The following is a 14,213-nucleotide window of genomic DNA, read 5'->3' on the forward strand; positions in this document are numbered from 1 at the left end:
TTAGGGAGCACTTTCCAAGCCTGTTTTAGAAGAAAAGACATGTCTTGAAGGTACTGGGGCCTCCTGGTCTCTAATGCCACCCTGAGCACACTCCATTACTTAAAGTTATGCTGACATAATAACCATGATGATAGTAATGATATCCCATCACATTCAAACATCTGATTAGGACACACTGTTACCTACTTAGACAAAAGGAGAAATTTCAAAAGAGAGTAAAGGCCACGAAATGGAAATTATTCAGACCTACATCATCCTACAACCCTCAGCCTAAGCAACATGCTCTGGCAAATTGGAGGGTACGCAAGACAGAAGACCTGCGGCTTCACATGCGGTTAAAGGAGTTGTGCTGTTATGTTCTAGCACACCATTATATTCTATTTAGGACATCAGACCTTTGGAAAAAGTGGCTAATAAATAAAAGAACACCCAAATATTTGCAGAGTGGTTTTCCTTCCCTTAATTCAATCCAACAACCATTAATTGAGCATCTCCTCCTCTCGGCACTGTGCTAGGTGCTGAATATCTTTAGATAAATATGAATCATTATAATAGAAATTTTACTTTCTACTTATTATATTCTTGGTAAAAATATCACAATGTTGATAATCTCAGAATCCATACCATGAAAATCTCTGAACTAATTTGGTGGGTGATTTTGCAAGCTACACTGCCATCTATTTGCTCAAATTCTAAAAGACATTCAGGATAAACCAAACGAAATTCTAGTTTTATGGGATTTGGGGCAATTATTCTGTCTGAACTTCTTTTCACATCTTTAAAATGGGGATAACAACACTGCTTACTTCCAAGATTGCTGGAATTATATAAAGCATTTTATAAACATATAAATGTTAGTTACTGATTTTTGAAATCCAGCTACAGAGATGTGTAAAGACAAAGTTTGCCTTGTTACAGTCTGTTTTACTGCTGTGTGAAAACACATCAAAAGTCAACTATTTATTTGACATTTGCACATCATGGCTGAGCAAAGACTAAAAAGCCACAGATAAAATGAATATGTTATGCTTGACTCTCCAATATATAAAAGAGGATTTAGTAAGTTTCTTTGCTTTCCTTTTATGTCAACAGCTGTATGGAAAAGTCACTAGTTTAAGAAATGGAGAACATCAGTATTCTGTTGTCCAGCAGGAAGCCAGTCAACAGTGGAATAAGGAGGTTTTCCTAAATGCTACAGAGCTGTTCTTGACTCTAAGGTCACGAACTAACCACTCTGTAGAAAAAGCACCCATGGACAAAATTTGAATAAATAAGCAGTATCACAAAAAGAAAGTAAAGTGGAAATTTGGTGCTTTAAAAATTTGGATCAGGAGTAAGATAGTTAAAATTTAATGTCATTAAAAACAAAACTGATAAGATTGATGAGGGTCAGTCTCTAAGTATAAAACACTTCCTCATGAATTTCTGACCATTTTCATTTGTTCATGACTTACTGCATTTATGTGGTCTTATTTCTTTTCCTTCCCTCAAATTGAGGATTAATTCAAAGATGCAGTCAAATAATTAACTCTATGAGGACTGAATTCATCAGACATACTTGTAAATAATGCAAAGAATAAGAAATTATAACTGCCCCATATCCCATTTTATCAGTCTTAAAAAAGTTTATGATCCTTCTGCTTAATGTAATTCAATGTGTTTCATTGTTACTTGACCAAACCTAACATGATTTTTCCAGGACTTTAAAAGCATTCAAAATCTCTAATATGAATTTCCTTGTGAAGAAAAAGCTTTTATAATTCTCTCAATCCTTGAGCCCTCAAAAGTGTTTAACAAAAAAGACAAAACATTCACGTGATGTAAAAGGAATAGCTCGATGTTAATGTTAGTGCTCTAAGAGAAAATAAATACTCAAGTTTCCGAATAATCTAAACAGTAATTTTCAAAGTTTGTTTATAGCAGGACAAGTCACATTTTCAAAACAAATGTTACACCAAAGTTTTATGTATAAAACAGATAATCCTGGAACTGCTCTCACTAGAGAGGAGACGGGGCCAGAATGGTCCTCTCCTAAGCACTAATGCCTGCTCCTTGGCCTCCAAAAACAAGTGGAAAGAAATGACTTGAATTCCAGCAGTGCCACAGTCACCCACTTTTGGGTCCTGTCTCAGTCCGTTTGACCTACCTTAATAAAATATCATAGATTAGGTGGCTTGTAAACAGAAATTTACTTCTCATAGTTCAGGAGACTGGTAAGTCCAAGATCAAGGTACCTTCAGATTCTGTGTGTTGTCTGGTGAGAGCCCATGTCCTGGCTCCCAGATGGCTGTCTTCTTGTTGTGTCCTCATAGGTCAGAATGGGCAAGAGAACTCTCTGGGGTCTTTTTCACAAGGGCACTAATCCCATTCATGAAGTCTCCACTCTTATGACCTAATACCTCCCAAAGGCTCCACCTCCAATTATCATCACACTGGGGATTAGAAGAATAGGTTTCCACATATAAATTTTGAGAGGATACTAACATTTAGTCTATAGGAGGTTCCAATCGTACTTCCATCATTAGTGGTAGTTATTTACCTTCAATAAGACAGTGTCTCCATCTAAAAATGGAGATAAACTTACCTCCCAGAGTAGTTATACAATTCTAACACTTTTTTTTTTTTTTTTTTTTGAGAGAGAGAGAGAGAAAGCAGGGGAAGGGCAGAGGGAGATGGAGAGAGAGATTCTTAAGCAGGCTCCACACCCAGCATGGAGCTTTACACAGGGCTCAATCTCACAACAGTGAAATCATGACTTGAGCCTAAATCAAGAGTTGGACGCTTAACCCGTTGAGTCATCCAGGCACCCCTATACAATTTTAAGTAAGCTAATGTAAATAAAGCTGAAGCATTTCACATGGTTATTGCCAGAGTCCCTGCTCTCAAGGGAAATACAGTCTAAGAGAGTTGCTAGCCTTTTTCAACCAGTTTCCCTTCTACATAACAGTCAATATCTATAGCAGTGAGTCTCAAGTGGAAAGACCTGGCCTCCTCGAGGGTTTGTAGTCCACTGCCTGCCAGAGGAGAATTCTTGGGATGGACTTTCATGTGGACAAATAAATTCACACCGAGTAGTGCACAGATGTTAAGATGGTGAGTGTGACTTCCCTGACCCAGGATCGATGCAGACAGTGGAATCTAGAATGGTTGCCAGCTTCCTAGATTAGACTGGGAGAAACAGTGGTGGCAATCTGTAGCAAGAAATCTCTACCAAGGACAAGGGTGGTTGGTCAAAAGAAAGAAATGAAAAGAGAAGAGATTTGGAGGTGGAAGATATGTTGAGCACGGAAAAGACTGCAAGCAAAATTGGAGTCAGAAAGAGTTCATGCATCCTGTGATCCACCAGAAATGCAATCTAGTGAGGCAAACCCACCAAAGCATTATGGATTTCCCCCAAGTTGATCTCAAGTGGTGGAACCACAGGAAAGAGACAAATGGAAAGGAATGGGGTCCCTGGCAGAGATAAATGACTTGTATGTCTAAGATCTAAAGTACTGTCCACTCTCATTTTATTGTCCTTGGCCTGCAGTTCCTCCAGACTGGGATATTTTTGTCCCTTCTTGAAGAGTAGACTCTACATGGATATTTCTCAACTTTTGTGGTTTCCAAGTAAAGATGCCTGCTAATTCTTGATTATGTTTTCTTGATGTCATTTAAAGTTTGTCTCCTTAGACAATAAACCCTTTATATTTCTTCTTTGATTAAGCAATCTTTCTAGAAATTTCCTGTTATGACATGTGTGCTGTATTACTATTGAAATGCAAATACTTTCTTGATAAATATTAAAAGCCATAAAGCTTAAAAAGAAAATGACAATTTCTAGAAATTCAGATTTAAATAAAATAAATACAGGCATCTGACTCATGATGCTTAAGAAATACAAATACCTTTTTATATTGTGACATCACAGAGAGATATTTATTTGAGAATTACTCAGCTTCCCTTTTCCCCCAAAAAACTTGTGTTATTTCCAAATCAAAATGTCCCAATATCCTGAACAAAATAACTGGATGTTAAGATATCAATTCTGTCTCTAATTTATAAGATTTTCATAAACATTATTTAAGCTTTTTTCAGAAACAGCAAAAATCATTGGTGAAATGCTTTTTATATAAGCAAACTAAGTATTCTGCAGAAACTGACTGGTAGGTTCCTATATTCTGGCAAAGGATACACCAAACTTCTCTCAAAAGATCAAAACCCTAAATCTGTACTTTTTAAAAGTACAAAAGGCATGTTTCAGAGCTGTGATAAAGAGTAGCTAGTTATTATATGATGGTTAAATTCTTTGATTTTGGAAAAGAAGAATGAAGGTGAGGGGATTATCTATTTTGATATTAAAACATGTAAAGCTACAATAACTAAAACAAAAATAGTATACAAGTCAACGGAGGCTAACTCTCCCTGGCCCAGGTGGTAGAATAGTTGTGAGCAGACCCTGATTTGGGGCAAATAAAATCCTGGCTTGCTGGGTTACAAACTGAGAAACCCAAGGCAAATTATCACACCTGAAATTTTAGTCTCCTCATCTGTCAGCTGGGAAATAATTAAGACTTATTGGCAAAGAATGAGGAATAATATTTATAAAGTATCTGGCAAAAATTAAAATTAAATAAATACTAGTTGTGATATTATTATACCTAGTGAATTAAGTGAAAACAAAAAATTCACACTAATTAGAAAGGGATGGTTCTCAAAATCAAATGACACTAGCAAATGTTGTCTGAGACTATATTTAGATCCATGCTTCACAGCAACCACCAAAATGAACTCAAAATTGATAAAAAGAATTTCAGGGGAAATGTAAATAACTTTTAGGTAAATATTTATCTAATATCGACATGGAGAGCTATGTCTAAAAAGAATGAAAGAAATAAGAAAAAGTATAGCTTCAGTATAATTTAAAGAACTATCATGAAAACGTTAAAAGGCAAAAAAAATTTACTGAAAATATTTACCACAAATATTAGGTGGAACAAGTCATTATTTTTAATGTCTAATAAATACTAATAAGTCAACGGGAAAACAAACACCCCAAAAGAAGTATAGTCAATGGCAAAGAAAAATAATTCATAAAAAATAGAAATCACATGTGTCTAACATATATATGTAAAAATTATCCATTAGTAATCAAAGAAATTTACTAGTAGACAAAGAAATCTAAGGACCAAAGATGTTCCATTTTACATTTATCAGTATGATAAATAGATTTTGTGAATTTTTTGTTTATTCATGAGCATACTTAATTCTATTAAGGGTTTTGGAGATTTCTGGTTAAAATGGCAAATGGACTTTTTCTGGTTATGCATCAAGAACCTGAAATAATTCATACTCTTTTAAGAATCTAGCCTCAGTTAGGGGCGCCTGGGTGTCTCAGTCAGTTGAGCATCTGACTTCAGCTCATGACCTCATGGTTTGTGGGTTCGAACCTCATGTCGGGCTCTGTGCTGACAGCTTGCTCAGAGCCTGGAGCTTGCTTTGGATTCTGTGTCTCCTTCTCTCTCTGCCTCTCCCCTGCTTGCACTCTGTCTTACTCTGTCTCTCAAAAATAAATAAATATTTTTTAAAAATTTTTAAAAGAATCTAGCCTGAAGAAAACACTGAGACACGATTTTGTGCATGGTTGGTCTCCAAAGCATTATGTCCAAGCCCAAAATCTCAGAAGTGACCCAAAGCAGTGTTTTCAGTCCTTTTCACATCAAACCAAACATAGAAAATAATACTTGTACAACACACAGTGGAGTCTGGAATAGTCTGTTTGCAGCTGAATGGGCCTCAAAACAGTTACCAGGGGGCCTGGAATGCCTAGATCCCTACATATCTATCACTAGTTTGTGAACATCATCAATCTGGGACAAACTAGTTGGGCATAATCAGACTAAAAATCTAACATTAAATCAAATATAACATCTCTGTGTTATGGTTTGACACTAAAATTAAAGTCTTAAACTTTAAAAAGATACAGATACTGATCTAACTGATACCAAAACAGGTAAGAATAGGGGCAACTGGGTAGGTCGGTCGGTTAGACATCCAACTTCAGCTCAAGTCATGATTTCACAGTTTGAGCCCCGCATCGGGGTCTGTGCAGACAGCTCAGAGCCTGGAGCCTGCTTCAGATTCTGTCTCCCTCTCTCTGCCTCTTCCCCTCTCTCTCTCAAAAATAAATAAACATTAAAAAAATTTTTTTAACAGGTAAGCATACAGTAATATACAGGTATTAAAATTAGGTTTACAAAGAATTTTATGTGAGACTATTGTCATTATGTTACGTAAAGAAGAATGTAATGTTGCTTGTTGACTACAGTCCTATTATGATAGGACATGTTTACCCATATGCCTGCTTAAAAATACTGGAAAACTAAAACATAACAATTCATCATTATATGTCATGATTTTGGATTTTAAGTTATATTTTTATTGGGTTTTCCAGAATTTATACAATAAATAGTATTATATTTTTGTAATAAAAATAAACAAGTTTGAAATAAAGAAAACTGTAACAGAGATGCCAGAAAGTTAAAGCAAATTGTAGCTGAAAAATATTTTGCACATTGAATGCTGAGATTGATGTTCATATTTTATTAACATTTGGAAATCTCTTTAAAAATCTGTGATGCTTGGAAAAGAAGAAAAAGAGTTCACTGTATTAAAAAGGGATGGTCATTCAATATGACCCAACAGTCAAGATCCTTTCAAACGTAATGCCTAAAATAAATTTTTTTCCTAATGCTCTTTTAATACACATCATGTTAGGTCAACATAATGGCAAAATATATAGTATTTTTTCAGTTTGAATGAGCACATTCCTGACACTCAAACTTTATATGTGACCACTTCTTATAATATGAAAAAAAAAAAAAAAAAAGAAAAAAAATGACCTTGGTAAGATCACTGTGGTTCAGAGGGAAAGGAAGCCCACAGATGTTTAAGCTTTTGTAGGAAGCAGTTTGCATCCAATCATTTTTATGCAATCTATGTAGTTTTCTTAGCTGAAGAAGATGATATGTAAATGAAAACCTTTTTGGGGGATCATCCTGTTTTTTTTATCTCCACTAAGTGACTTAATATTAACTTAATATGTTTCACACAAAAATAGGCCATTTCAACACACACCCTGCACATTTCCTAATCAGAGTATATATAGGGTTTTTACCTCACTACACAAACATAATCCATATTGCTTTTTTTCCTCTTCAGTCTATTTACACCCCAATAAAATGAAATTTTCAGTAGTTGGCAATCATTTTAATAAAGAATTAGCACTAGTTATCTAACTTGAGAATAAAAATAATATGCCTTTAATCTCTCTGGATTTTGATTTAAGTATGGTAAATTTCTAAACTGTATCATCTTTTCCCTGTATATATGTTGTCTCAGCATTGTAGAATGTTCTACCCTTTGCCCACTGATTTATAATGTCAGCCATCTCATTTAGCAAATTCTATATTGCTATGAGCCTTTTGGGCTGTCTGTGAGTTCCACTGGTCCCCTTGTCTATTCCTGAACCAGTAGTTAATTATGGTGTTGCAGGTCAACTCTCATCACTCTTTTCTGTCCATACAGTCTTTGTTTTGGGCCTTGTATTTCCTCTATGAATTTTAGAACGAATCTATCAAGGTTTACGAAAATTAAGCTGAGATTTTGAAGTTGCATTAAATGTAAAAATTTAAGAAAATTGCTAATTTTTATAGTATCTTCTCACTCAACATTTTATATATATTTAGGTCATTTTTTTTTTTCAACGTTTATTTATTTTTGGGACAGAGAGAGACAGAGCATGAACGGGGGAGGGGCAGAGAGAGAGGGAGACACAGAATCAGAAACAGACTCCAGGCTCTGAGCCATCAGCCCAGAGCCTGACACGGGGCTCGAACTCCCGGACCGCGAGATCGTGACCTGGCCGAAGTCGGACGCTTAACCGACTGCGCCACCCAGGCGCCCCTATTTAGGTCATTTTTATATCTTTTAGTGAAGTTTTATCATTTTTTTCTATGTAGATGTTATATTTAGAGTTATTTCTAGCTACTTTATAAATTACTCTCACCCTAAAAAAAGAATTAGCAATAAAGTCAAAATACTGAAAATGCCAAAATGTATTTTCTCTTTTGCCCATCATATTTATAAGAATTAGTGGACTCATCAAGGGTTGGGACCTCAGGATATTAACAGCATGCCTATGATTTGCTTAGAAATCAATTGTTCTTGCTCTACATCAGTGCATATTAGGTCATTCTTCCTTCCAACTATCTCAAAAACAAAATTAAGCAATTAAAACAATCAATGTTTTAACAATTATTATGTCATACTTTATCATCTTAGGCCATTTTTTCCCCAATGCCAATGTAACATTTAGAAGCTACATTTTAAAAATTCATAGAAGTTTTTTAAAAAATAATATTTGCATAGGTTTAGGCAAATATTTCCATCTTCATTGTGTTAGAAATCAACAGACCTGAAATGTCAAAAGGAAAAAATCTCACTAGATTCCAAAATGTAGTCAGATAACTTTCCTACTATAGTACTTAATTTTAAGCAGTATTTTTGGTGTCCTAGATCTGTGGATGATACAGACCAAACAAAATTCCCCAGGCTAGAAGAAAAAAGAAATGGTAAAAATCCTAGAGTTGAGCAAAACGCGTACTAATTGCTGTTACTTAGCTGACAATTCATTGCTACAATTAGCTGCCAGCAATTTGTCCACAGTATCTTTCAAGAGACGAAATCCACCCTAACTTATTAGTTCTATCTGGAGAGATGATAATGACATCCATTTCTTCTCTTTATTACTTTGCAAGAGTACAGTTGAAATTTGCTTAGTCTTAATTCCATAAATGCTACTTGGTGTCTATTTTTTCTCCACACATAATAAGAGAAAAAATTGCAACATGTTCATTAGCCAGTTCATTCAACATTGTTTCCATTGACCAGCTGTTTAAATCAGTGTACACAGAATTATAAACCTTCCGAAATATGTGTAACAATATTTATTTATCATGAAATTATACTTGGGTATGAAAAAGAATTTGGAAGATGTTTACTGGAAACATTTAAATAGTTGAGTTGAGAAAAGAATGAAAAGACAAAATTTTCCTGAGGGGAGGGTTACATGCAGGGAAGAATATTAGTCAGAAACAAGATAGAAAGTAGGAGTATCAAAATTCATAAAGAAATTGTCTAACGGTCCCCTAAATATTCTTACCTGTGGTTTATACTGGAAAGCTACTGGTACAATTCTTGTTAAGTCTACATGATAATCTTGTAATTTTATATCTTTTAAATGTCTATGTCTTTTTTGGCATGCCTTATGAGAGAAGAAATAAAGATCTGGCAAGAAGAAATGGGATAAAAGGAATGAATCTCCATGGGGACACACACGATTTGGCTTGAAAACAGTGTGTTGGTTTCTAGAGCGGAGAAATAAAAGGTGTTTGTGCAACCTATATATTGCAAAAAGTCATAAGATTTTAGCAGATTGCAAAATTTCCTTTCATTCTCAGCAATCAGTGCTCCGTGTATGTAGTGGAATTCTTCTTTTAACGTAATTCCCAAGGGCACCCAGGATTTATTGAAAGAAGATTCCATGGTACTAATTAACAATCAGACAGGGACTAGAAATGCTGGTAGAACTCTGCCTACCTATGCACTTCATTGGCTGAATAAAGTGTTGTTGACCACAACTAATTCACCTAATTTTTTTTCCAGTAAAAAGAAATTCATTTAGAACAATGTTCTTCTTATCAAAATTCTTTTCCGAATTTGTACATCAGTTGTATGTGTTACCAGAAGTCTGCATGTGTTTATCTTCATGCCTTCCAATTATAGTTGTTATCAAAAGAGAATATTTACATCTAACCCAAACTTACTCTTTTTAAACTTCATATTCACGAGATATAGGGAAAATGTGGTATGTGTTGGGTATTTCAACTTCAGACAATCAAGTCTACACCTTACTACTTGTGAGTGCAAGTAGAAAGAATCAATGAAGAGAAAGAGACAGACACCATCCACTTGTCGCTACACCACTAAACAAAAATTTTTATTTACTAACCAACAAAGCACAATATTAGTCAAGATCAAAAGCAATCAAAGTTTGCCTCTAATCCAGATGATTCCAGAATCACCTGTGTCACTTTTGAATCAAGTTTGTCATAAGTATGTTTTCTGAAACGTGTTATTATTTTGCCTTTCCCTTTCCTTCCAAGTCCCCCGCTAATATTAAGATCCCGCTTCTTATCATGCTGCAATGGTTTCTCAGACGCCTACGGTAAGTAAGGACCCAAGCAAAACTAGTCTTTTATGTTCCAAACTTACTGATCCTTTCCACTCATAAAAATCTACTTGTCATGGGTCGCCTGGGTGGCTTGGTTGGTGAAGCGACCCACTCTTGATTTCAACTCAGATCATGATCTCACAGTTTCGTGAGTGCGAGCCCCATATCAAAGCTCCATGCTCTCAGCTTGGCATTCTGGTTGTCCCTCTCTCCGCCCCTCTCCTGCTCACACTTTCTCTGTCTCTCTCAAAATAAATAAATAAACTAAAAAATATAAATATTATAAAAAATCAACCTGTCATGATCCGGTACCTCAAACTTCTACTTTTATACTATCTACTTAATCTAATGAATAATTCTACCTTTGATATTGGTGGCTGCTAATGGCCTAATTTTCATCTTTTCTATATTTATATGTGCTATTTAATAGTGACCCTAGAGCCTTAGTAACTGTACGGACGCGACAAGTTCCGTGTGAGTTTGAGGCACTGGGAAATAGGAGTCTCAGTTCTGTCTTCTCTGTGTGACATGGGACAAATCACCAGATCTTTTGGAAGCTCGGTATACTCACCTAAAACTTAGAGTACTACTGATTTCACTGAAGGGTTGTCAATCCTACATACATAAGGACTTGCAAAATTCAGAGACGATTGATATTAAGTATGTAAAAATGCTTAACAAAAAATATTGTAGAAATATGTGGTAGCATTATTATTACTACTATCATTGTAGTTAAACATAACTCATCAATAGATAAAGCTCTTCACAAGGAAAATGTACTAAAAATAGAACTTTTAGTACCTCCTGAAAACTTTCCCTACAGGAATCCTTTCTAAAATTTTTCTTCTACTTTAGGAAATGATGTCTACTTACATAAAATCTTATGGGAATCTGCTCATGATGGGCTGATCGGTATTCACTAATGAATAAGTTAAAGAAGAGATTTACAAAGAAAAAAAAAAGTAAGATGTTGAATGTTAAATGCCTTTTTAAATTATCTTTTCATCTTCTCATTAGACTCATATATGTGTTTCATACTTTCAAAACAAAATAGAATTTTTAAGATTGAGAAAGATATAGAAATTGTGAAATTAAAAAATCATTGATATTAAATCTTTATGGATCATTGATCTAAAAAAAATGTCTGTACTCTATTTGTGAGCTAAAGGCCATAATCAGAATCTGCTGCTTGGTATTTTCTTCCTAACACTCTCTTTTTGCTGGTTCATTTTTAATAAATAGATTTATCTGACACATCTAGCTTTAAACTTCATAACATGTACATATGCTAAGAGACATTTCAGAATGCAGAAGGAGGAGGAGGAAAGGGAAATTTCAAAAAAATGACCTGTTTATTTGGGGGAGGATAAAAATGTAAATCCAAATGTTGCCTTTACCTCATTCAAATATTCACAAAATATTTTAAACACAAGTTAAGCCACTGGGGAAAACAGTTTTCAAGAGTCTTTTACCTACTTATTAATATCCAATGCCCAACATGGAAAGTTAGCAAATAAGACAGCATGTGTTGAAACTACTCTAGATGGATTTCAACATTTGTGGCATGTTTATATTTTTACAGGATGTGACTCAAAATTTGCTTTGAAGTATTTTGCATTTCTTACGGTAATAACGAAAAAAGTTGAGCTTCCTTCCAATTCTCCATTAATATTTAGATAAAGCCACAATTTTCTCTTTGATTTACCAAAAATCCAATCTTAAAAAATATTACTTAGGGATTTTGCTTCTAAAGTATCATCTGAATTTTTCTGTAATCCATGATTTCTTCATAATAAAAGCAGCTGTCAAGTAGAAATTATGTTCAGGGTCCCGATATAAATTTATACATGTATTATTTATATTCGGCATACTTCTCAAAAGAATTAGTTATTTTGACATTAAATAGAATCGTAGAATCTTTAAGAATCCGAAGTCTAATAACTGATAAGTGAAAACAAGCTAAATTGGCTTAGAACAAATCTTTGCATTAGGAAAGCACTTTGTGAGCACTGTGAAAAGAAAGCGAAAATCTCTCAAGGTCAGTTTGAAATCACGTGGGTAATAACCCCTTTGGGTTATTAGGCATTAGTACGCAAGCCAAATACTATGGGACAGGATCTATCTTGATTTTAGAAAGTGATTAGGAAAAGAGTGTAGTGGCATTCCTTTACCTATGAGGGAGATACCTGGACTTTGGCAAAATTCACAGATGATTAAAAACTGTTTGCAAACAGTAACGAATGAAACATTGTCACCACCTGAATGGTGACATGTCTTTGTCATCATGAGACTATCCAAACATTCTGAATTTTATAAATGCCAGAAAGTTCCTTTTTAAAAAGTTAATAAAACCCCAGATCATAATCCAAAAATAATATTTGTATCAACTACATCCCCAGTGATACTTTCTGATGTGGGAACACTATTCGGAACCCTGGGTTTGGTGGTGGCAGAACCAACACTTTACAGTGGAGCTTGGCAAACAGGAATATGCTCAGAGAAAGTATCAGAGGTACTGAAATCTTTGAAAACTACAGTGTAAGAATTTGTTGAAAGAACAGATTGTGTTTTGGCTGAAAAAAAAAGTCTCAGATGAGAGATGCTACCAGCTTTTAATATCTGGAGATCAGTTAAGAGGAAGGAGAGAGGCCTCAGAAGAAACCAATCTTAAGACTCAGATCTCAGACTTTTGCCTCGGAGCTGTGAGAAAGAAATTTCTGTTGTTTAAGCACCCCCAAGTCTGTGGTGCTTTGTTACAGCTGCCCTAGCAGGCTAATGAGGAGAATATTGTAGTGTATAAACCCAGTTTAAATATTAAATTTAAGATGATGCAAGACTTTGATAGCAACTTAAAGTCTTTCATGAACTTTATATTTTTAATTTACATGCAGATTTTATGTTTTCTGTGTTTATTCTTTTAACACTAAATTTGATTGAAAATCTTAAACCTAATGGTTTTCTCCCAATCTACTCTATTGAAGAGACACAGTGTAGCAAAAACTATCACAAAGACTTCACAACCAATAATAGTAAGCTTATGTTATAGGTAAACATTCAGGATATGCAAAACAATTGATTTTTATCAAGATGTGTATAGTTAAACATAACGAAGGTTAGCATGGCAGCTCATAATCTTTTAGAATATTCACGTGCACAAACCAGCAGTTAATAAGCAGAACTTAGTTTTTCCTAACTTATTCAAATCTTTTTCCCCAATTGCTGAAAGAGCTAAGTCCAGCCTCACTTGTATACCTGTAATCGAGCTGACCACCTACTGGTACAAGCACTCAGCATGACTATGTGGGATATACCAGATGCACATCTGAAGATACTTCTCCATTTAAAGAATATCATTTCCTATTCCTTTTAGATTTTCCTATTGGTAATATACATTAGTTTTAGGAATTAAAAAAAAAGGAAGTAAATGAGTGTACTTACAGGTCCTGTCAATTTAGATGCTTTCTCAAATTCTTCCCCCTCTTCCATTAGTGCTTCTTCAGTCCCTGGTAAAGAATCTATTTTTTACAAAAAGAGTGAATATATTATTGTCACATATTGCTTACTAACACTGTGATACATGAACCTATTATGAGAAGGATATTAAAATGACTGAATTGGTTATTGAAAAATTGTAGTGTCTGTGAGCTAGAATAAAGTCTAGAATGTTATTTATTTAGCTTAAAGACAACATACGAAAAATGTTCCGTATTTCTAATTTAGAATGGCACAATGAAATAAAAAATGTATAACGGCTACAGTTATGTTAGAGCGAGCTTTCTTTTGGTGGATGATTCAGCTCACTGTTGGAACTTTTATTTAATGTCCATTTTCTGTCTTGTAATTTTATATTTGTTTGTTTTATCTACTGACTATCTTTTCTCCCCTTACTTTTGGCTATATTTAAGCCAAAATATATCGGTGCTATACTTAAGCACAGATT

General features: G+C 34.6%; 1 protein-coding gene across 1 annotated transcript in view; it reads right to left on the bottom strand.

Moving 5' to 3' along the window:
• The window catches only part of CC3H8orf34 (chromosome C3 C8orf34 homolog), a 405,008-nt gene that overhangs the window by 75,257 nt on the left and 315,538 nt on the right, over positions 1–14,213 (bottom strand). Inside the window, 1 exon segment of the mRNA XM_045454994.1 lies at positions 13,712–13,788. Coding sequence (XP_045310950.1) covers positions 13,712–13,788 — 77 coding nt within the window.

Source organism: Leopardus geoffroyi, chromosome C3 (assembly GCF_018350155.1).
Source record: "Leopardus geoffroyi isolate Oge1 chromosome C3, O.geoffroyi_Oge1_pat1.0, whole genome shotgun sequence".
In the NCBI taxonomy this organism is placed as follows: Eukaryota; Metazoa; Chordata; class Mammalia; order Carnivora; family Felidae; genus Leopardus; species Leopardus geoffroyi.